Source organism: Ostrinia nubilalis, chromosome 3, assembly GCF_963855985.1.
Source record: "Ostrinia nubilalis chromosome 3, ilOstNubi1.1, whole genome shotgun sequence".
In the NCBI taxonomy this organism is placed as follows: domain Eukaryota; kingdom Metazoa; phylum Arthropoda; class Insecta; order Lepidoptera; family Crambidae; genus Ostrinia; species Ostrinia nubilalis.
In genome coordinates this window covers 17,739,978-17,764,318 of record NC_087090.1, presented here as the reverse complement: position 1 = coordinate 17,764,318, position 24,341 = coordinate 17,739,978, and the positions used below count along the sequence as shown (strand labels likewise).

The 24,341-nt window shown below is 38.3% G+C and overlaps 2 protein-coding genes and 1 long non-coding RNA gene across 3 annotated transcripts in view; 2 read left to right on the top strand and 1 right to left on the bottom strand.

The window, feature by feature from the left end:
* Positions 1-1,788: 1,788 nt before the first annotated feature.
* LOC135087723 (laminin subunit alpha-2-like) lies at positions 1,789-22,357 on the top strand. Its single transcript, XM_063982490.1, has 3 exons — positions 1,789-1,866; positions 21,385-21,666; positions 22,169-22,357. Exons 2-3 carry the CDS (start codon positions 21,388-21,390, stop codon positions 22,355-22,357), a joined length of 468 nt encoding a protein of 155 aa, XP_063838560.1. The 5' UTR covers positions 1,789-1,866; positions 21,385-21,387.
* LOC135088112 (uncharacterized) overlaps positions 12,225-24,341 on the top strand; it is a 111,313-nt gene continuing 99,196 nt past the window's right edge. Inside the window, exon 1 of the long non-coding RNA XR_010260961.1 lies at positions 12,225-12,330. This is a non-coding gene — a long non-coding RNA (uncharacterized LOC135088112). The remainder of the gene's footprint in view (positions 12,331-24,341) is intronic.
* On the bottom strand, positions 17,064-19,229 carry LOC135088387 (uncharacterized). Its single transcript, XM_063983237.1, has 2 exons — positions 18,916-19,229; positions 17,064-17,408 (listed from the first exon to the last, which is right to left on the bottom strand). The coding sequence occupies exons 1-2, from the start codon at positions 19,140-19,142 to the stop codon at positions 17,228-17,230; spliced, it is 408 nt and encodes a 135-aa protein (XP_063839307.1). The 5' UTR covers positions 19,143-19,229; the 3' UTR covers positions 17,064-17,227.

Below are 24,341 nucleotides of genomic sequence, written 5' to 3'. Positions count from 1 at the left end.
ATCATTCACCATGTCACCTGGCCGTTTGCCCACAGCTTAGTATGTCGTGGGTGAAAGATAGCTACAGTCGCAATGACAATGGGTTGAATCTTACTTTCTGGCTTTTATTAATACAGTTCATTTTCCCCAGGTCGAGCGCTGCTAGACCGGCTGAGCGGCACCACAGTGGGGGAGGTGCTGGCAGCCAGCGACAGCGAGCCTTCGGGCCTGCTGCCCGCGCCGCTGGACGTAGCGCCTTACGCTCGCGTGTCAGCAAACGCCACGTGCGGCGGCGCCGGCGCAGAGGAGTTCTGCAGGGACACGCCTGGCAAGTATGTCTGAATGCTACGAACACCGTATAATATGAGATCGAGCGCTGCTGGTCTCAGCGGCACACAGCAGGTGAGCTTCTAGCAGCCAGGCGCTGCTCGACGTAACGCCTTACGCGCGCGTCGCCGCAAACGCCACGTGCGCCGGCGCAGAGGAATTTTGCAGGGACACGCCTGGCAAGTATGTCTGAGTGATACAAACACCGTATAATATGAGGTCGAGTGCTGCTAGTCTCCGTAGCATACATAGCAGGTGAGCTTCTAGCAGCCAGTCGCTGCTCGACGTAGCGCCTTACGCGCGCGTCGCCGCAAACGTCACGTGCGCCGGCGCAGAGGAATTCGGCAGGGACACGCCTGGCAAGTATGTCGAATGTCTACAAACCGTACCTTCCTCGGTCCCTCACTGATGAGGATCGCGACCACATGCAGTGTTCCTCCACAGACTGGAGTCTTAAGCTGTGTGGACCCCATGGTGCATACTTTCGCCTACTGTTTTCCTCACTGCTGCGTCTGACGCATCTCGTCGGTGCCCTACCCCGTATACATACAGACAAACGAATAACTCACTTTCCAGGATTGGAATGAAGTGTTTTTGAAGTATGTACCTTGTGTTTTGTAATTATTGATGGTTAATGATGTTGAATAAAGTGTTAAATATTCAGTCTAGCAATTTTGTCTGTCTTATTTATTGTTTAGGTAAAGTGCATCAAAACTAATTGATAATTGCAGATTAAACAATCAGATAGTGATAAGCTTTATAAATCCCGGATTTCCGACTAATTAATAATCTCCGATTACTTTAGCATTATCGCTGCATTATTGTTGTTGTGACACAGAAGATTACGGAGAAAGCTGTTTTGTTCTGTTGAAAACAACACATTTCTTATAAACCTTTCTGTGGCTTATCATGAATGACCAAAGAACACCACGGGGAGTTACTGTCCTCCCAGTGTAACAGAAAGAGGTTCTAATGTTAAAGATCGTTTCTTCCATGAAGACGCGCCCCACCAATTTTCGGTCGAGGGAAGCGCGGGGTGCGGAGAGTTTGATCCGAGAAATCCGAGCGTCATTATTTTAGTGTTCGTGTGCGTGTGCACTCATGGATAATTTTAGCGTGTACCGATAACACTCAAACATTAGCGGAAGAATGGTGGGGCGATTCTTGGTGGATGAAACGATCTTATATTTGCTGATATTCCATGTAACCTGATTACCTTCCCCCAGACGAGGCGTAGTCTGCGATGTGTGCGAGGGGTCTGAGGGGCCGGAGTCGTGGCGGCACCCGGAATTGACGAATTTACACAGCAGAAGCTACTGTACTCTTCTTTCAACCAGAGGAGTTTTGAGGAATTTAGCTGCTGATATTTCGCATTAAACCTGACTACCTTCCCCCAGACGAGGCGTGGTCTGCGATGTTTGCGAGGGGTCCGACGGGCCGGAGTCGCGGCGGCACCCGGCGGCACACGCGGTGGATGGCGACCCATCCACCTGGTGGCAGAGCCCTACCCTCGCTGAGGGGGACTACGGCAATGTGGAGCTCGTCGCCACGCTGCCTGATGTGAGTACTTTACACTATTTACCAGTTTTTAACTAGACATGGTTTTTCAGAAATGCCTTTCTCAATAAGAACGATCCTGGACTATGCCTACGTTCCTCAAACCTATAGTCACTTTGAACTGTCTGTGGTCAGGCTAAATTAGGGAGTGTTATCTGCCCAACTCAGATATTTTGGATGTGAATCTAACGATATTATAAGCTTTATCTTTGGCCGAGTCTGGTTGAGATATTCCAGGCATGAATTTTTCGAACTTTTTAGAACATGTTTAAAGCACTGTACCTAAACTATTTAGACATTTAGAAGTTCTCATTTTGGTAAGTTTTAAAGATTTGATGATTTGTGAGGTATAGCTGTAGGTTCTATAACTGGGATACATGTTTTAATAAATAAACGTTTTTTTTTCAGTATCGTTCTAGAAGGGTTAATAAATTGGTACATAAACTGGTGATCTTTTCGTATAATTCTAGCAGACCTTGTTACGTTTATAGCTATTGATTTTACTCAGCACTTATCCTGTCACATTTGTCCACGATCGTGGCAGATTAGTGCAACTAAATAATGTTAGATTGTAGTATGCAAACGAATCTAAATTACTAATTGAGCCCGTAACCAGCGCGCCAACAGTGTGACTGCCGGCCCCATATTTATGGTAATGGAACTGCGGCAGGTCTTGCGACGAAGGCCCGCATTGATAATGTGTACCTGCCCTGGTAATAAGAAAAGTTGCCCTATGGCTTAATCATTAGACTTTGCTGATCTACTATTCCTAAGTTAGCTAATTCGGTCGGCCGTTTGGTGTAGTGGTTCAGAACGTGCTACTATGCCAAGAGGTCCCGGGTTCGATTCCCGGCCGGGCAGAAATTGAAATGATGAATTTTAATTTCTGTGACGGGTCTGGGTGTTACTATGTATAATATGTATGTATTTAAAAAAAAAAAAAGTATATAAGTAGTATATCCGTTAAGCTAGCACCCATAACACAAGCATTAAGTTGCTTACTTTGGGGCTAGCTGGCGATGTGTGAAATTGTCTAAAGATTTAAAAAAGATTTAATTGGTAAGCTAATTAAAAACCATGCTCATGCAATAGTCCAGCTTACCACGATATTTTAACGGCTGGACTATTGTGGTAAGCTGGACTCTAGAGGTTGACAGGTATCGAACCAGGGATCCTCGAATCTATAGTTCGATGCTGACACCTTGAAATATTGTCACTTCTTTTTCAATTGATCGAATGTTAGAGTAAGCGGTTGCTATGATTAAGTTTCTACAGTGTCGTAACGTCATATTATCAGTGACTCATGCGCGTAATATTTGCAATCACTTCTGTTCTGATGCGATGCAAAAATATTATCTTTTTATCGACGGTCGATCGGACTTTGCCCAAAGTAAGTAACGTCCTTCAGTGTGATAACACTCAATTAACACTATTTCGCTACATTTTTCATTTCATAACTATTTATCAACAATCGCTCACATTATTTCCATTCACAGCACCTTGTACCTAGGTCCTTACAAACAAGTTATATTTCAGGTGCAAAAATAGATTTATGAATTTTTACTTTGATAAAGACCTGTTGTACATAAAACAATTGACAAATAATACCTGTTCGTTCATAGCATTTAGATATGTTTATAAATACGTCCTAGATCGCGTCGTGCGCCATAATCCTCGCTCCCGCGTTATGCGCTGGCGCAAGCGGCGCGTGCGCGGGAATTACTCAAGTTTCAACTCGAATAATTGATAAAGTGGCAATCCAAATATCTTTGGGACTACAGAAATAGTTTGCTCTAGGGCTTGTCAGTGACAAGGGCCGTTTGGCGCCGTGTGGTGTTATAACCATAAATCTTTAAAATTTCATAGTTAAATACATTTAGAATTAATTTGTGGAATTGAAACTATACTAAGTATTCAAGTAAGAAATAAACATGCAAATGATTTTTATAAATTAAGCCAGAGCACCGATTTTTAGTCGGCCGATAGTTGGGCCCGATTCTAATTTGTATGAAGAATCAATCGGTGTAATGCGCATTTCCATACATGTCCATACTGATTAATTGCCCGACTAAAATATCGGCCGATAAAAAATCGAGTGAACTGCTTAAATATTGATTAAGGAACACTGATTTTATGTCAAACTCTAAATAAGTATACCCAACAAACAAAAGGAAGAGTGGCATCTTACAATTGGATGAAATGGTCAAAATGTATTCAATAAAAGAATTCAGGACACGTCCATAATGGGAACGATTAAACCCTTAATAGCCAAACAAATCATGAACTGACAGCTCTATTGGTTTATAAGCGGCGCGGACGCCGTCCATCATGCCTGTTCGAACTTCGAGTGCGCCTGAGTGCCATTGCGGTGAGAACGCCAGTTGTGGGTAAAGGTCAGACCATAATAATAATATAGAGACTTTTTAATCAAATACCTTAACCCTTTTTTACCCGACTGCGCCCGAACATTTATTTCTCGAAATCTTGTGTGCGTTGAAGGAAAGTTCACTAAAATTGGCCGACTCTAGTTACCGGTTTTACACCTTCCTTCAATTTATCTACCTTCTTATTTTTCTAAAGCATAAATGTGAGATGTTATGGAACTTTCCATAATAATCATAATAATCATAATCATTTATTTGCAATTAAACATGGTATATAAAGATGGTACAGACAGTGAGAACTATACATGTTTAGCTAAAATTATTAGCATGCAAAAGTTAAATTAGAAACACCACAATATTAGCGACGATTCTAAAGAAGAACAAAACTACAGCAAGTCAAAGAACTCTTTTAAATCGTAAAGTGTCAGTGATAGCAACCATTTACTCAAATGTTTCTTAAAATTACAAATGTTTAATGTCCTAAATTCTTTGGGTATTTTGTTATAGATTTTAATACACATGATTAAACAGCTATTTTTGTACTGCACTGTTTTTGGGGTGACCTGAAGTACCAACCTGTTTGCATCTCTACTATTTCTTGGATAGTAATCACATGCCCGTTTAAATAAGTGCTTATTCTGCATAACAAATACACATGTGTCAAATATGTAAAGAGAAGTCAGAGTTAGTAATTGCGTCTGACTAAATAGAGGACGGCAGGACGTACGCGGGGGAACACCATACATTGCTCTAAGGCATTTTTTTTGAGCAATAAATGCTCTATTGATATGAGGGCTATTGCCCCATATCAATAGTCCATACCGTAATAAAGACCCCACATAAGCATGGTAGGCCGTGATTGCCGTACCTAGATTAGTGACTGATCTGACACACTTTAGAGCATATACAAATGAATTGATACGGCTACAAATACTATCTATATGGTTTTTCCAATTAAGATCTTTGTCAATTATTATTCCCAAAAATTTAATTTGATCTACTTTATTAATGTCTATATCTTTATATTTAATGTCAAGATTAATATGTTTATATTTATTAAATTGTATATATTTTGTTTTAGTCAGATTAATTTTTAAACTATGCATGTCAAGAAATTTAATTATGTCATTAATAGTTGCATTTACGTCATTCTCATGTTCTGTCACTATGTTATTTGAGGTTACTGTAATAGATATGTCATCTGCAAATGCGATACATTGATGATGTCCAGTTGCATTAAAAATGTCATTGATGTATATAATAAATAAAATTGGCCCTAATACGCTACCTTGTGGTACACCACATTGGTTATATTTATATTGTGATGAGCACGATATTATCTCATTTTTATTGTTTAATGTATCTACAACTACACATTGTTTTCTATTACTAGTATATGACATTATCCATTTCAACACGAGTCCCCGTACACCAATCATATCAAGCCTCTGTGCTAGTAGTTGATGTGATACATGATCAAATGCCTTAGACAGATCAATAAATATACCAGTTGTCAATTTTTTATTATTTATACCTGTTAAAACAGTTTCCAAAAACCTGGGGGTAGAGCTCCCGAACTAGATGATTCTGGATATTTTATGTAAAAGTATAATGATAGCACAATAATAATGAAATTCATTATGGCAATTATGTAGATTGTAAATGATCTAAGACGCTCTATAAAGTGCTATAGAACCAGTAGACCAACGTAGAAGGAAGACTTTTCATACTACTGCTCAAGTTCAAGATATTCAAGTAAATTTAAATTTTAATTTGTATGTAAATTAATTACCCTTTAAAATGCCTGCTTAAACCTTTTTCAATCGCCTCATTACTTTAACAAAACACCTGGCTGGAATTTATTAGTTTTAAAAGCGTGCAATTCGTGCGGCGGCGCGTGCGCTGGCTTAATGGACGCGGGTGATGTGAGGCCGAATTTATGCATAATCACATCCTTTCAGTGCGATGAAAAAGCTTTTATGTTTTAGGTTTGTCAGAATTGAATACAGGGAGTTCCACAGAGTATTGAGTAGATTGAAAAAATGCATAAAACATGAAACAAAAGACCCAACTGCTTAAAAATGAACTAAAAAGATAATAATCATTTTTTTTGAGACATTATGGCGCCTAAAATTTTTTTTTTTCATTTTAATATAGCCAGTGTCACACTCACAATTAATACGAATCTAACGACACCTCTCACGCTAAAATCGGTCAAGCCGTTTAGGCTTTAGGCCGTGCCAAAGAAATAAAACCGCTTTTCATTTGCTAAAAATAAATGACTTATAATGAAGTAATGTCTCAGAATTAACATGCATCATCACTTCAGTCTGCAGACGTCTATTGAAGAGCGTAATAAATAGCTTTTCCTCATTGATTTCTAGCTGCGACTTTAATCAGGTCGCTCTTTCACGAGATGCTCAATTATTTATGAGAATCTATTATTCATAGAGCCTCAGTGTCCATCGCCATCACACAGCTTTAGTGAAAAAGGCTAGTTTCCTAAAAAAATTTTTTTAGTCCGTCATGTTTAATATCAAAAAATATTGGACACATATTTTTATTTGTCAATCAAACAAATAATTACATAGTTATGGTGCGGTGAAGTTCCGCACGACGTCACAACGTGCGGAACTTTTATGCACGCATTGACGTCACGGGCCTCTTCTTATGAACTTTGGCGCGCTTTATCTCTTTAAATTTTCATTAGTTTGAAAAAGTGAAAAATACGTGTAGAGTATTTTTTGATAAGTTAACTGACGGACTAATTAAAACTCTTGCTTTTTGACCCAGGAAACATCCCTATTAGAAAAGGCAGAGGTCACAGGTGTACCTAAATGTGGGGTAGACAAATAAAGACACTATTTTGTTAGTCAGATAAGGTCACATGTCTACCTGGATCGGCAGGGTAGCATGCAATTTAAATGATGCTAAAACACCACACGCGAAATTGTTGGTTTTCAAATCGGATTATGATTTTTTTCATTGCTTTTAATGTTTGTTTTGTTCTAAGCTCTTGGAATTTTAAAATGATAATATTTCTATCTACTTAGTTTTCCGAAATAGTTACCCTGTTGGTATCTTATCTACGGCGATACGCATAGATTTTCGCCTTCAATTTCTATGCTAAATTCTAACTGAGTCAAGGCAGCTCAGTGGGGCGCAGAAACGCCTTTGCTTGACAAATAATCAAGTTTAAGAAGTAGGTGATTATGCTGCCTTTTTATGTCTTCCAATAAAAAACGTCTTTCAGAGAGCTTACATTATTCAGGTTAATGTTAGTTCATGTAAGTCTAGCCAAACAAATCGAGTTCTTCTAAGTCTGAGCCGGAACCACAAAACAGCTTAAGCTTCTACTTAGGTACTTAGAGATCCTAAGGCTCTTCCTACGGCTTGTAAGGGCTTCCCCATCAATAACCGTATCTGTCTGGAAGCTATTAGAGCGTGATAAGCGGACAAAGGGCGGTGCACTATTGGGCGCGCTTATCGCGGCAATATACTGCGCCTGCGCCGCTGTAGGGTGACCATGCTGCAGGGATGATTTTTTTAGGATATTTATATTGTGCAAGTAAAAGTTCTCTGAAGATAAAAAAATTAGAAACATCAGTTTTAATTAGTTGAAAAGATTAAAATCCATATTTCTCTTACTCTTTCCCTGGCGTACCCGGAAGAATGAATGATATCAAAATTATATTCTGAATACTTAGTTTCTGTTTTAGAAAAATGACTTGTCTTTGTAATTGATGTAACTAAAATTATTATACATACTAAAATAAAAAATAAATCTGTGTGGTCTAAACTTGTTTGAAAACTCATTTCATTGTTGTCAATGCTCATGTATAATTTATAAACTTCATAATAGAGATAGGGTATCTTTATTTTTTTACTTACATCGCGCAGCACGACATAAATGGTTAAAAACTACAAAAAAAAAATGTAAAAAGTAGTCCCGCCACTTAGTTCCTCCGATAACTCGTTGATCCCGATACGGGGTTGTTCAATAAATTATGTTCTATGAGCTTTCTGGAGGCACGGAAAAGACGTGGAAGTAGCCACACGATTTGGACACTAAAAATCACTTACAAGTACTTCTGTCTTATGGTTGCCCAACAGCGCTGTGTGAGACCGTCTGAAACTTTATTACGATAAATCTATTTAATGTGTTTTGTTACTAATTTTTGTTTTCAAGTACTCACTATCTAATCTTCTTTATGGTAGAGATGGTTACTAAGTGGCAGTCCTACCAGTTATTCACAAAATTCACCTGCCTTCCACTCTTGATTATCGTAATATTGCTTCGCTTACATGTAGTCGTCGATTTAGCTTGTAGTTATACATTACTTGTACTTATAGTCGATTTAGGTTGTAGTTATACATACATATGTATAACTACAAGCTAAATCGTCATACCTACTGGTAACTTTATTTTTAAATTATTAATTATTGGTCTCTCTTTTCCAGCCATCAAATGGCAAACCAATTTGCAGCTCGCTAATTTAATACTTAAAACAAAGGTAGGTAATAGTTATTTCTATACTTTGCTCGTTCACTAGCTCCGCTTAGTTTTTTCACATCGGCCTACGAGAATAATGATCTTACAGTCTTTAGAGATAAGTCACAGCGCGACAGGTTAAACATGACAGTATCTCCACTTAAAATGGCTAAACGATTACTTAGTTTCTTGTAGGATTACGAAACACTTTGCTAAATGTTTCCCATCACATGAGTTACTTGGCATTTTGCAAGATTGCATTAACTGCTGTCTTATAAAAGTAATTAATTCTTGGACATTTACGACATTCAAATTAAATTTTCTCGAGACTCGAGAGACGATTTTATGCAATCGAAATCATCCCGAAAAATATTTTAGATTTTCGAGTGGATTTGACTAGTCTTCGCATCCTTATCCTTATCTTAGATATGGATCTAGAGGAACTCCATCTAAGATTTTTACCTCTTAACTTTCAGTTAAAATGATTTAAAAACCTATATTTATGTGTTAACGATACTTTCAGCAAAAATACATAGCTCACATAGATACAACGTAAGCCATATAACTCGTACATACATAAGTTTCTTACCAGACAATACCATTCACAAATGTAAAACGTATTACTTTGTAAATTAGAAGGCTCGTAGCAGGTTTATCCTGAAAAATGCCTAACAATAGAAGTGGTTGAGCCCGAAGAGGCTCGAGATAATGCGCGATAGAGATCTGCGCCATTATGCCGCTGGACAACGTAATGGAGCCGCGGGGCGCCGGCTAAATCATTTATTGTAGGGTGACCATGATGCAAGGTGATTTTGAGGACTTTTTGAGGATTTTTTTATGAAAGTTTTATTTAGAAAAGATCAATTAAAATAGCATATTATGTAGCCGTGTAGTTCACACTTTGCGTGAAATATTGGTCGCATTACCTCGCATAGCATAGCGTCGCGTTGCTCTATAAGAATTGCGTCCCGTCGCTCATCTAGGACTACACAGGAAGAGTGGATTCGTAATACGTAATTTTTATTGTGTCATTTAAAATGTTGATGATGATATTTGACTCGGAAAATATTTGTTTCATATTAAGATCTTTATAAATTCCAAAGCGGAGGAAACCTTGCGATTCGTCTCCCTGCTGATAGCAGTGATTATTTGCTTTTAAAATGTTTAATGAGTTCGGTATTTCCATGAGATATCTTTAAAAAGCAATCAATAAACTTAACCGTAAACGAATATCAAGTAAACGATACCCATTAACCAAAGTAAAGGAATTTTAACTGGACATGACAGACGTGTGCTCCCAAAAGAACAGTTAGCAATTTCTGGATTGCAATTAAAAGCGTGGTTAATTACGACCTCACGTGTCGCAACACTCCGCTGAGCGAAAAAGCTTAAGCAAATTAACTACCGCGATCCTTATCGGACTGCAACAATATAATAGAATCGCTGAACAGAAGGACCGCTTTGCACAGAACGTGTTTCAAATGACATTGCCTCACATGATGAGTTTAGAAGTAATAAAATTCATAAAATGTTTTTATTCTTATAACTAGACTTTTAAAAACCACTTTTACACGTCCCAATATTAAACCAATAAATGGGCCAGTGCTGAGAAGAAGCAGCGCGCAAGAAACTCAATCATTACGCCACCTCTCGTTCCTACCGCTGCAACTTCTCTGTAGCCAAAACTACAACCGCCAATAGAAAATCAAGCAATGAAAGGCAACTATGTCCCGGGGAAAGTTAAACCGCCGTTGGACCCGCAAAGAAATTAATCAGAAGAAAATACTTAGTAGGAGTTCGACTTCCCTCCAATCCAAAGTGAGTGATAGAAAGTGGAAAAGATTTTATGATGATAATCATGTGATAGAGCAATATTAGTGGAGTAAACAGGTTCTAGATTTGGAAACCACGTCTCGGAAGACTCCTACCTCGATGGGCCTATACTCTAAAAGTGACAGATTATCCTCTGTGACGCTTCTTGGAGACTCAGTTCCAGCAGCATTCAATTGGCTGAAATGATTAAGTACATAGTGTAATTGGGCAATAAATTGTTCACATTACTTATTATGCAAGAAGCATGTGCTCACGGTAATAAAACAATCAGGTATTGCATCAATTTTATCTTTTATTTATTTATAGCTTGATTGATGGATATCAATATTGATTGCATTGATGACTCAATGAATAGGTACGATCAATGAGACAATATTGATATGTATCGGTTATAATTGCTAAAATGATACAAACCAAAAACAATATCAGCACAGGTTTCATGATATAGGTAGGCTTACTGTGACCACCTTCACTGTGAAGTGACGCTGAGAATTCGGGCCATATCGATGCCCTTGCGAATCTCAACAAATATTCGCTACTTTCAACTTTAATAAAGCCATGGCAATAGAAGTGATAATGATTTTTTTTGGCGCTTAAAAGATGCAAGATGTCAACGTGTGAAAGTATTAAATAATGCGTACACTCCGTTTAAAAATATTATCGTACATACAATAAAAGATAATATCGGACGGTTATAAAAATAACTGATGAAATGTGACGAATTTAATAACTGATAAAACCTATTTCGTAGCATTTTATACTTATTAATTAACAATACGTATTTTTCGAAAAAAGGATAGTGATAATGTTACCAGCTTGAGGGCTCAAATTGCGCTAGGGGATTTAGCTGGACTATACCTAAGCTTTTGATAGATTAAGGAAGGCTCTGGATGCAGGCGGCTACCAACCAGGTCATGTCGAAATCATTGGGGGAGGCGTATGTTCAGCAGTGGATGTCCTTTTGACTACGCTTACTTACTTTACGAGTATTTTCTCTTCTATTTTTCCCCGCTGACTGTAGCTACTGCATCATCTGTGCTTAAAATTTTGATAAATGTACACGAGTGTACTTGTCAAGTCGTAAAGTCGGGGCGTGCTTCAATTACGACTGCCGAAGCTGAGCTGCGCCTGCGCCGGATCTTATCTGCTTGATGAATGGCCCTTAGGAGCGAATTAAATTGTTCCCATGACTCGATTAACGTAACGCACTGTACCTTATAATCATCACATAATCGGGGTGTCGGAATACGTGTATGTTAAGAGTTATACGCTTGACCCCATCTTCACACCATCAGGTGATATACCGCCTTTTTTTATGTATTAAGCTTTTGCCCGTGCCTTTGCCTTCATGGTTTTTTGATAAATGACAGTCTGTGTGATATTGTGCAATAGCTTTAGCATTGAAAAAGCTTCTTTAAAAATTTTACCACAAGTTTTTGGGTGATGAAGAAGAGATCAGATCCTCATTACTACTTTTTGTCTTGTATGATAAAACAAATACTCAAATATTAACGTGATAAAAGTTGTGATTTCTTATTTTATTATGTCAGACCTTATGACTCTTGCATTTTAGAAAAAGATGTATTTTTGCACTGAAACACTAATTTCAAAATTTAAATAAGAGTACATTCATTAGTAACCGTTCTTTTCTATCACATTTTAATGTAAAAGCTTATAACTAGGAGGTACTTTACTCCAATCTATTTGTACGTACTTAAAGATACAAAGTAATCTAATGTACAGTCACGGAATGAAAAGGTTCGTCAGTTTTCAAATTGATTCCTTCAACGAATCGCGAGCACATATTACCTTTTGAAATTATGTTACAGAATAATCTCGAGTTAGAGAAAATAATCTTTAACTGTTCGTCAGTAAAGTTCAAAATTATTCAGATCAAAGTTGTTTGACGATTTAACTTGCCAAGAAGATTATTATGATTGATAAACTAAAACCTTCTTGTTGGTTCAACCTGCCATTATCTATTAAATAAAAAAACTACATTTTGTAACATTGCACTGATGGGATAGAAAAATAAACAAGCAAAACCTTATTCGTTAGCAAACGTCATATTTATCTAAATGTTAGCAGCAATGTTTCTTGCACGGTTATGTTGGCAGGTTTGACTCTTATAGTGCAAGCGAAAACCGACATTAAGGTGACGAACCTTTTCATTCCGCGACTGTACATACGATTGTAATATCCAAGTCATCGATATTCTAATACTTTATCAATATGAACACAACAGGGAAAGTGATAACAAAATGGTAACAGTATCAGTAGAGTGACTTTACATTTATTTGTATAGGTACCTATGTCACCGTAAAATTGTGAATTTCGTCAGATTATCATCTACCCTGCTAGTTTACAGTCTCACGCGTTAAATTACAAAATGACGGAGTTCACAGTTTCACATTGACTTATTATATTTACGCAAACGAAGACCAACCTCTCAAGATAAGCTCGAATTGAGATATCGCGATCAACTGAACCTACTTTTTGATTGGGTGAGAACCGTGTTAATAATACTGGATAAATGAATTCATTAATGAAGATAAAGTTTGTAGGTTGAAGATTGTTGTAGCACTTTTACAATGTTTTATATTATCTTTGTTTATATCCACGCAAAAAATATGTACCTACTTTTAATTAATTTTGAAAATATAGAGCTGAAAAGATTAAGCAGGTAACCTTTATCGCTTAAACAAACATCTTTGGTAGCATTATTAAGGGTTATAGAGATATGAAAATTATGACCTACTTATAATACTAGCTTTTGCCCGCGGCTTCACCCGCGTGAAATTTAGTTTGTCACAGATCGTCATAAATTATAGCCTATATGTTATTCTGGGTTATAAACAATAATACTGTAAAGTGTCATCAAAATCCGTTCAGTAGTTTTTGCGTGAAAGAATAACAAACATCCAGACATCCACACAAACTTTCGCATTTATGATATTAGTAAGATTATTTGACTGTTACTTAGTAGTCCACACAGGCCAAGCAGCTGCCAGGAGCTAGTAATGTAATAAGTATACCTATTAATAAATTAGTACAGCTCGCAAAATTTTAAGTTTGTTTTTTCAGCAAGGTATTTTGATAAGATAAGAAAAACCTGTAAACAATATTTCATTTCTTATCAGGATACGTCTGAAAAGTACTTACGTGATAACGGTAATCTGGACGAAATAAAACATCTGGGTTTATTTTATACACTCATGAAGTTTATAATGAATGTTAATTATAAAACAAATAAATATTAAATTATGTCTGTCTTAAGTGAAAAATGCGCAGTGCATTTTACATTGTATGGAAATAAACTACGATTAAACTTTTTCAGTTATCTGTCTTGAAAAATAAACTACGAGATTTTGGAGTGTTTGTTTTAAAATAAATACAATTTCGCGAGTTACACACTCAAAAAATTAAAAAATGTAATTTAAAAAAGCCACGGTGCCGCGGATTTTGTAAACTTTGTAGGTTTTCTCTATCATAATAGGATCATGTTGATTAAATATTTTTGCTGTAAAACCCCGACTAATTACCTAATTAATGGTAATAAGAGTCTTGTGACGATTAATCTTTTTACATACATTATGACAGAGCTCCAAGCAGAAAGCAAGCCTTTCGTGAAATACTGGTCGGGGTTTTGCCAACATTTAGATCGTTGAAGATCGTTGAACATTTGTTCCTTATTTATTCGGTTGTAGTCATGGGTAACCGCTAAATGTAATTATACTTAATATAGATATTTTTGTATACATAACTTTTCCTAATTGTTATGACCGGGAATTGAATCCTGCAATTATAACGACGATTGCAATCATTAAGATATCAATATCTTAATATGTCTAATCCTTAATCCAACTACGTAATGACACTAATATGATAATTTGTTTTTTTTTTATCACAAAGTTTTATCAAAAGTATCATTTAATCGGTCACGATTAATGGAAAGAGCTTTGACTTTGAATAGTGAAATAAGGTTATTTATGGTTTAGAATGTTAAATATTTAAGATTTACTTAGAAAACACAGATAGGGATACTTAAACTTAGTTTATTCCTAGTGAGGAGTCCCAGGTTCGGCACAGGAAAACTATTCGTTACCGATTCAAAGTTTTTCTTCCGACTTATTTTAGTTTTATCAACTTTCAAGCACCAAGCACCACTGGAGCTTGCAAAACATTGAAAGAAATGTTTGAAAATTTTATAAAAAGCCTATAACTCCGTAGCATAAGATAAATCTACTCCAAAAAGGCCACGAGTTGATAAGGGGGACTTACAAAACTATACCAAGAACCCAAATATCTAATCAGATTTGCAAAAGGAAGATAAGTGCACAGACGATGGCACATCAAGACGTTAAAACTGTGGTACCTTATGCAGTTGTAACACAGATGATATTACAACAAAAATGTAGAGCCTGATGCGACGAGAACTGTACTTGCATTGATATTAAAAATTAACAATCAAAGTAAAAACAATATTATCAATTGAGATCAAGGATTTTATCCGCATACCAAAATATTGTTTATTTATGACAGTTTCAACTTTTACACCAATCACTAATTGCCTTGTATTACTTGGTTAACTAATATACTACAAAAGTAGGTCACTAAAGGATCCTTTAGCAGTTGCACCATCAAAATTGGTATTACGAAGACTAAAATTCTGTCGATAACAGTTGCTATCTTCTCTCTTATCTTCGGAAGAAGGTAGATTTGTCTCTGCCATAGATACATAATCGATGGACATATACCTATCAAAATAATCTAAGTACACGATAGGTGCATGGGTGCTTGGGGTCCATATCAGCATCTAATTTCTTCCGATTTTTATCATAAGGAAGCGGCAGCAAGCAGCCGTGTCACAAAATAACATGGTATATTGCACCGCCTTACTTTAACCGTTACTATAATTATAACCGATGTGTTTTGTTTGGAGTTTGATAGACTTTTGACGTTTGTTAAAGTGAGATGGTACAACCCAGCCTAAGTCTAAGGCTGAGTTGCACCACCTAACTTTGACCGTAACTATAACGTTAACCGGTGTTTTTTGTATGGAGTTTGACAGATTTTTGACGTTTGTCAAAGTTAATAAAGTAAGATGGTGCAACCTAGTCTAAGTGTTCTAAGTTCTAAGCCTAAAAGTTCTACCAATGCCGAAATGCTTCGTTACTTTGATGTGTTTGCGAAAAGTTAATTATATACCCTAATTAATTAATTTTATTATATGCCGTAAGTTTATTTATTTGAATAGCGTAAAATCCGCAATATTGCCTTAGAATTGACAAACATCATTACAAATTATCTTATCGTTAAGTTGCGTATCAAGGCGTATCTTTTTGCGATAAAAGAAAATACAGCATTACTCATTGAAATATTGTATTTAAATGCTTTTGACTAAACTGTTGTACAAATATTTACATCCTATATAAAAATAACTGGTTTTTAGTGTAAAACTAATCTACGTACTTATAAAATAAACTTATGACTGTTACATTTGGCGGTGATGATATTATTATTACCACTTTGAATACTGAATGAGGCTCTAACCCGAATGGTATTGATAAACTTTATGCTTTATGGTTTATTTGATTTCAGTGTAACTTCATACACATTTTATTTAAAATCCATTAAATATTGAAAGTCCCTACCTAAGTAATTTTGAAGTAAAACACAAAATAATTAGGAAATTATACATGTGAGTCACAAATGACGCACAATGAAATTAATAACTTAAGTCTAGAGAGTCTACGAATATGACAATCTGCCCTTTATTGAAGACTGACTTTCAGGCGAAATTTTTAAAAAATATCTACCTAACTTTCATAAAACAAGAAATCACGAGCATGTGTAAAAAAAACACTCAACTCAACATAAAAATTCAAAACAGACTTTTGCTATGCTACTAAAAATGATAGTGTCGTCTTACCTCAAGTCTTACAATGGCGATGTTAAGAGGTATTTCTTGGTACAATAAAGCAAACATATCTTTGAACTTAAAAGCTTTATATTTAACTAAATATTTTCCGGAAAATTGGTTTGAAAAGCTTATTATATTATCAAATCTGACTTTAACCACAAAGACAACTGATCGTATAATCTCTTGCTTGCTTTTATTTTATCAAAGTAAATCATCATTAAAGGTAAAAACGATTTCTTACCTCTTACTAGATATACTTATTACGTAAATCAATCACAAAGAATAACTGACCTTATCTTAGTTTATTAATTATTTATTTATTTATTTATTTATTTATTATTCATTATTGAGCAATTACATATTTGATCCAAATAGCGTCCTAAATCCTCTTTAGGTTTGTCTAGACACTATTGTTCTCTATACAAATAAAAACAAACGTTTTAGTATAAGCATTCACAACACTTTCAGATATACAAAACATTATTTTAGCGAATTGTTTAAACGTTTAACATAAATCTAAATTAAAACTAACTCGTCTCGCAAACTCCGATTGTCTATAAGTAAAAAGTTTATGCTCTCATCATGAGATCATTTTATTGACCCGACTTCGCCTTAAAGCACACTAGTAAACAATTGTAACCCACACCTTATAAACAATCAAAATATTCACAAACTTAAGACCATAAAGTCGGTGCAAGCTCTAGAATTGTTAACCAAACCTATAAAGGTGCTTTAGTCTGGTGCAGATCTGGTCTGGAAGATGTTGTTCATGAGGTCGTCGGGCTCCTTGCCCGTCAGGACGATGGTGATGGCCAGCCCGATGACTGCTCCTACGAGGACGCCCACCGTGATGGCCAGGATTCGTTGGGTGTGAGGCCACTTGGAGCAGGCCCAGTACTGCTCTCTGATGACGCTGGAAAGAATAATGATTTTGATGAAATTTGGCATAGAGATAGTTTGTGTCCCGGGAAAGGACATACGATAGTTTTTATCCCAGTTTTTAAAACAGGAACGCGCGTGTTAATGTTTTTCTGTGACAGACAAAATTCCAGGCGGGCGAAGCCGCGGGCGGAAAGCTAGTTTAAAATAATTGCATATAAGCTTGCTCTTGACATCAGTGGGAATTACTTGATTTTTTAAAATATGAAGTTCTAGCTTCTCTTCTTTGTAGGGATATTTTTTACGAATTTGATATACTGTTTAGGTTACGCACTGTGCCACTAATCTGATAAGATAATAATATCGGGCAGTCAGATAATGTTCAACCTTTATTGAAAGCTTGTAGTATGTTTGCGGGTTATCTATCGCTCCCCTGTAAGTGACGTAATCATAGGTACTTTATTTGTTAAGTACCTTAGAATGCAGTTGTTACATCAACTACGCTTTACTTGTATGAAAAATTTTAGATTTATTTTTGCCAAACTGAGGTTAATGATCTATTCTAGTCGTTATCAGACGACCTAAAAAGTGTGACGTAGCTACAACATACGTGATAAGAAAAATGACACAACTGGGAATAGAACCCAAGACGATTCAGCTTTGTGGTTGTCATCAATACAATGATTGCAATGATACATCACAATAGGCGTCGATTGCTTCTTCAACAACAAATCCACTTGTAACGTCCAAGATAACAACTTTCAACACAAAGTAATGTCAAAGAAAGTAGAGAAAGAAAATAATTATTCAAGCTTGAAGTTAATTTTAACCATTTCAGAAAGATATGGATAATAGACTAAGAGTTGGTATAAAAGCTGATTTTTATATAAAATATTAGAGCAATAATTAGAAGTAGTTTCCTCATCAACCAGACAGTTTTGACAGTTCCAACTCCTTGCAAGACAGTTTTTTTAAGATAGCTGCCAAAGCCACGATGACCCAAACTTCATGATTCACCAACATTCTATCCTGTATTGGGAGCATACGCTGACAAACTTTCAGCTTTTATAAAATGACGTAGGTCTGGCGTTCACTAGCTCTTAGTCTAATAGGATATAGACCAGAATCTGAACTAAAAATTGAAATTTAGTTTAGCAGTACAACAGCTTAATGGTTGCAGCTTTGCACTGCCGAATCGAGATTTACAAGCATTAGCTTAGCTCATTACTGAAGGCAATTGGTGCCATCACGTGAAACAGAAAGTCATTATGTAAAATCTAATCTAAGGCACTGTTATCCGTATTAATAAAACCAATCCATTGTTACAATCTTGTCCATTGTTTTCTCTCATTATGACACTCTTATCCTAGTCACCAAACTTTTACCACACACTGTTACCCAACCTGCACTTCACTTTAAGGCATCTTACGTTCGTAGAACCGTTCCTACCAACCTATATTGACCGTGTAGCCTAAAACTAGGGTTGTGTTCACATATGGTGGAAGCAGATTTCACTTTCACATCACTACCAAGCTACCAACCTGGTGGGAGCCACAGGAGCCGGGTTCTCCCTGACACTGCTCAAACTGCCGGCATACGCCGTGTTCACGTACACAAAGTCGTTGCTCTTGCTGGACACTTTGGGCAGCCGCCCTTTCTCCAGCATCGGAGGCTGCATGCTGTGCCTCCTCGGCTTATTCAGGTTGTCTATCCTCAGCTCTTGCAGCGAGCTGGGATTATGAGTCTGAGGAATTTCCTTCTTCGACATTTTTACGGTTCACATGGGCATGTGCGAGCTGAACGCTATTCCGCGACAGACTGAAGTATTATCAAGTGATAATGCAGATAGTGAAGGTGGGACTTCTGTAGATAAAATGGGTCAGCTATTGTTTTTAGATGGCTGCTGGCTTTGAGCGCCTTTCAGTGAGTAGATTGCGATAATTTGCTTGCTCTGATAAGATTGCGGGGCGTGTCGTCCACATGACAAATATTAGAAGACTATCTTATCCTTCTACTTAGTTTATTTTTACAATATTTTGGTTAGGCCGTACTCAATACCATGTGACACGAGGAGATACCTTTTTTTTATGTGTCAATTTTATTCCATACTTATTTGTGTACCCTTATATTAATTAAATTATATAATTTTGGCGTCAATCATTACAAGAGCTTCTTATTACTTGTAGCTCTCCACTTTGTGACGTCCAAGATAATAACAAGGAACATAAAGTTGAAGAATGCAGAGAAAGACAATATCACACCTAGTTATGAGTATGTTTACACATTTACAACACATAAGGTAAAGAAACTTGAAATCAGGATCAGGCGAGACATTTCAACACTAAAAGAAACATATTTCTTCTAGCTACTCATAGCACCTACTCGTTTTTGTATAGGTCCCAAAACAACGTGATTTGCGTCTCTACGAATATGTCATCAATTTGTACGTTCATGGTAAAAATTGATGACATACGTGTTTTAAAAGTTAATAATGCTTTACACATTTAATGAGAACTATTCGAGAACGTCTCGTCTACTACTCCAATAACAATGTTACACGATAGTTTTGTAAACAGCCGTCCATGTTGGTAGGTACCTAATTGAACAGGAGTGCATGGTCGCGTCCAAAAGCAGCGCTCGCAAGAAGCGGCGCAGCGCACGATGCGATCTGCGCCATGTATGGCGCGCCTAACGAGCCGTGTCAGGGCTGCTGCTGATGCAGTTATGGTGTATTCACAGTTCTAGGGTGATATTTGTATAAGATTCTACTTTATTGACTTCAAAATTTCAAAGTTATTGAAACGACGTCAACTATTGTCATTGTAATTCAAAATAGTAGAACCAGTTCTCCAGACCTGTAGGTTTAAAAGTTGCTGCTACAAAATATCAAGCTACGTTGTTGTTGGTCGTAGTCAAGCAGCACCAAAAGAACATGCTCTCCAATTTTTTTGCATTCAGACACTGCTGCACCTTACATATCAAGTTTCTAATCCTCATCATCAGCAATTGCTGTACGGAAGCCAAGGAGCGCCGAGTAACACATATTTATTTCATCCAGCCACTGCCAGCTAAGTTTATTGAGCTGGGGGGCATCCTACACTACATTTTCCGAGATTTAGTCCGTTCCGCTTTTCTTCGGTTCTCAACATGGAGACCATTCAGTAGCTGTCACATTTTTGTGACCGTGAACGCCACAATAGAAATCAATGTTTGAAAGGGTCACCCCTGAACGCAAGTTCAGTCATATCCTCAGGCTCAGACCTTATTTGACTTTTACCATATCTCCGGCGTAACAACCCTACTGGCTAGCACGCGAGCCATCCGCGCGGGCGCAGTTTTTGCCCCACCGGGAATGGACGCTGACGATTTGAAATATGTTAGGTCGTTATCGCGCGCAGCCTTGTTGTTTGTTAGCGTGCGCCCGCGCTGGTACGGACAAATTAGCGATTTTAGGATACATACAAAACAGCAGGCGAGAAGTTTGATTTATCAGCGCTTAATAGCACTGTGCTTAACGAATGTCACACCTTTCTTGTTGCAGCCTGGGTACATATGCTATTTTTAACGTGCTCTACGGATGGATGATTTCGATTTCTTAGTTCCTTTTTAGGATAAATGTCGGTCTTGCTCTGCTCAGAAACCAAGTAAATAAATGAATGAGTTTACCACCGACAGATATTCAAATTGTATCTCTATGTTGATTACATTATTGTAAGGTGATTCATCGTTGATCAAACGTGTAAACTTTCATCAATATTATCTACGATAGATTATTTTGGGAGATAAAATATGTTACTATCAGCGTGAAAGTAAATGTCAAGGACCTGAAAATGTCAAGTTACGAAGGAAAATTATTCGTTTTGTTTGAGATGCTGATACTCTCTGATAGGGATTTTTACTCATTGTAGCCTCTCTAAATTATTTTACTAGGTAGACGAACAAGCTAAAGATTAACTTTTAGTGAATCAATACCGAACAATTAGATCTAATTTCCATTTTCCCTTTTTCAGAAAATGGAGCTCCTCCACGTCATCATCAAAGCGGGTCCCTCCCCCCGCCCCTTTGCGTGGTCCCTTGAGGTTTCCCCCTCGGAGACCAACGAGGACTGGCGCCTGGTCCGCGCCTTCGGGGACCGGGACCACTGCCGGAAGCTCTGGGACCTCAGGCCAGAGAGACGAAGACGGAAAGCGAGGGGCACCAAGTGGAAAAGAGCGGCCAAGAGGATCAACAGAGCTGATAAGCCAGCCTGCTCCACGCAGTTCGTGAGTCAGAAGCCACTTGAGAGTGGGGAGGTGGGTTGATGATAAGTTGTTAGTTTTATACGTTAATGTATTAGAAAATCAATATTGCATCTATATGACTCACAGTCATAGATAGATAGTCGATAAATCTTTCTCAATCAATGAGTCACTAATAGCAATCATTCAATTTCGTTTGATAAAATATGTTGATGATTTGTTACTTTGTTAGGCTCTTTCACGTTTGGATGAGTATTAATTTTTGAGTTTTTTTGTCATATTGGATTCATAGGTTCACCAGTAATACCACTCCTTGGCTGTGCGCATTTAATGTAGTAGCACATGACTTACCAATGAAGCTGAAGTTTGTGCGACATTATAGCCGAATGGTGCAGAAGGTGTTGGACTGGCCGAACCGAGAGCCGAGGTTCGGATCCTTGGGGAGTTGGGGAAAACCTTTATCCAGCTGTGGACAAGGGATTAACGGGAATTAAAATTCTTCTTCTCAAAACTAACAATTATTATTGACACTTTGGGATTTATTCTATGTTCCCAGATGCACGTGGGCCTGGGCGAGGGCGTGGCGGCGCGGCGCGTGCGTGTGTCATTCCGCGCTGCGCACGCGGCGTCCGCGCGCCAGCAGTACTACACTGTGCGCGCGCTCACGTTGGCTGCGCGTTGTTTATGCCACGGGCATGCCGCGCACTGCAATGTTAATCATGAGGTTTGTTGCTTTTATTCCTAAATTAAAGAGTTCATTTATTTTTGTGACCGTAACTTTCACGATCATCGGAGTTTATTGTATGGAGTTTGACAGATTTTCGACGTCTGTTAAAGTAAAAATAAGATGGTGCAACCCAGCCTAAATCCGTAAACAAACTAAAGTCACGGACATAGCTCGACGTATTAGCAAGCTGAACTGAAGTGGCAATAGGCAGGGCATGCAGAATTACTGGCAGTTAAATATTCTGGAATGGAGAGACTACGTACTAGCAAGCGCAGTGTGTGACGTCTCTCTCTCGCCCACCCTCAGGTGGACAGATGGCCTACAGTGGTGGACAGATAAAGGTTGCAGGAAGGCGCTGGTCATGAATGAATTGCAGAGGTCCTGTTCCGGTAAAGGTCCTTGTCTAAGTAATATAATATCTTTATTTATTCTTTCAGGGGGCCAAATGCGACTGCGAGCACGACACGTGCGGCAACCACTGCCAGCGCTGCTGCTCGGGCGGCGCGTGGAGACCGCACGCGGCGTGCGCGGCGGGCTGCGCGTGCGGCGAGCGCGGCGCGTGCGTCGACGACGCCGGCGACTTGCTGTGCGTCAACTGCACGGTGAGTTGGGGTTTACGGGACTATTCCCACCTCTCGTTTCCACCAGTGCCAGGAGTGCAATCTGCCCTAGGCAGCCGCAATTCCGCGCACTCCTCCCACGATTCGGCCAGTATAACCGCAAGGTTGGTATGGCCATGGGTGGTGGTGGGTTGTCTCGTTTCCACCACTGCAACTCCTGTGTAGCCAGGATCTACAGCTTGACCGCCATAAAAACCCAACCAATGAAGGTCGAGTTTGTCACGGGGGAAAGTTAAACTGTCATTGGACCTGCAACGAAATTAATAAGAAGAACATAGGAGGAGTTCAGAATTAAGGTTCGACTTCCCTCCATTGCAAAGCGGAGTGAGTGCGTGAGTGAGCGGTGAGTTGGGGTTGTTCACGAGATCGAATTAGAAATGAGGAGATCCGTAAACGAACTAAAGTCGCTGACGTAGCCCGACGAAGCAAGCATGTGGCAATCGCCAGGGCACATAGTACGCAGAACTGACGGCCGATGAGGCAGCAAGGTTCTGGAGTGGAGGCTATTGCATTGCAGCAGGATTATTATTAGCAGCAGTGCTACAGTTACTATAGATAGCCCTTTTGTGGTTGCTTCTAGGAAAACCGAGCTGGACCACTATGCGACCGATGCCTGCCCGGGTTCTACAATATCTTGCCTGATGGACCTTGTCTGCCTTGTGACTGCGATCCTGAAGGCTCTGATGGTGAGTACCATTACCTATATTACTTAGTCATGGGTAGATAACGCTAAAATGATCCAACATAAAATATAAATATCTCAAGCAGTACTTTACATAATAATTTTGCAAGTTACATTGTAAAACCTGAGATAGTAAGTCTAAAAGGGTTTTGTCTTCTAAGAACATGATGATTTTTCACTCAAATTACTCTCTTCCATATGCCTACAAAGAATATTTTGTCTTAATTTTCCAGGGACATGCACCTGGGACCGTAAACACCTGCGGCCAACCTGCACGTGCCACGAAGGCTTCGCGGGTGTATCGTGCGACGCGTGCGAGGACCCGACGGCTGTTTTCCCTGCGTGCCAGGAGCCACCCGCCCCGGTGTGCAAGTGCGACCCGAGGGGGATTGTGGACCCTAGTCGCGTCTGTGACGATGTCTGCGAATGTAAGGTGAGGATCGAGTAGATACCGTTCTAAAAAGTACTTTTTGTCCTTTTCAGCGATTCTAGGTTTGGTTTACATACCTTGAGAGTATGACAGAATAACCATTTTTTCATGTTGTAAAAATACCGAATGAATTTGGACTTGGAGGTTTAAAAAGACTCATGCCCGTTTTCACCATCAATCCCCAATTTTTAAGTGACCTCTATGAAAACAAAATGCCTGTTATATGTTACCATAGGGGTCACTAAAAATTAGGGATTGATGGTGAAAACG

Bases quoted from the DNA above. Each gene is read 5' to 3' on its own strand.
- LOC135088387 (XM_063983237.1), bottom strand. From the start codon at position 19,142: ATGTCGAAGAAGGAAATTCCTCAGACTCATAATCCCAGCTCGCTGCAA. The intron at 17,409-18,915 runs GTTGGTAGCTTG...TATTCTTTCCAG, and splicing joins GCTCCTGTGGCTCCCACCAG to CGTCATCAGAGAGCAGTACT.
- LOC135087723 (XM_063982490.1), top strand. From the start codon at position 21,388: ATGGAGCTCCTCCACGTCATCATCAAAGCGGGTCCCTCCCCCCGCCCC. The intron at 21,667-22,168 runs GTGGGTTGATGA...CTATGTTCCCAG, and splicing joins AGCCACTTGAGAGTGGGGAG to ATGCACGTGGGCCTGGGCGA.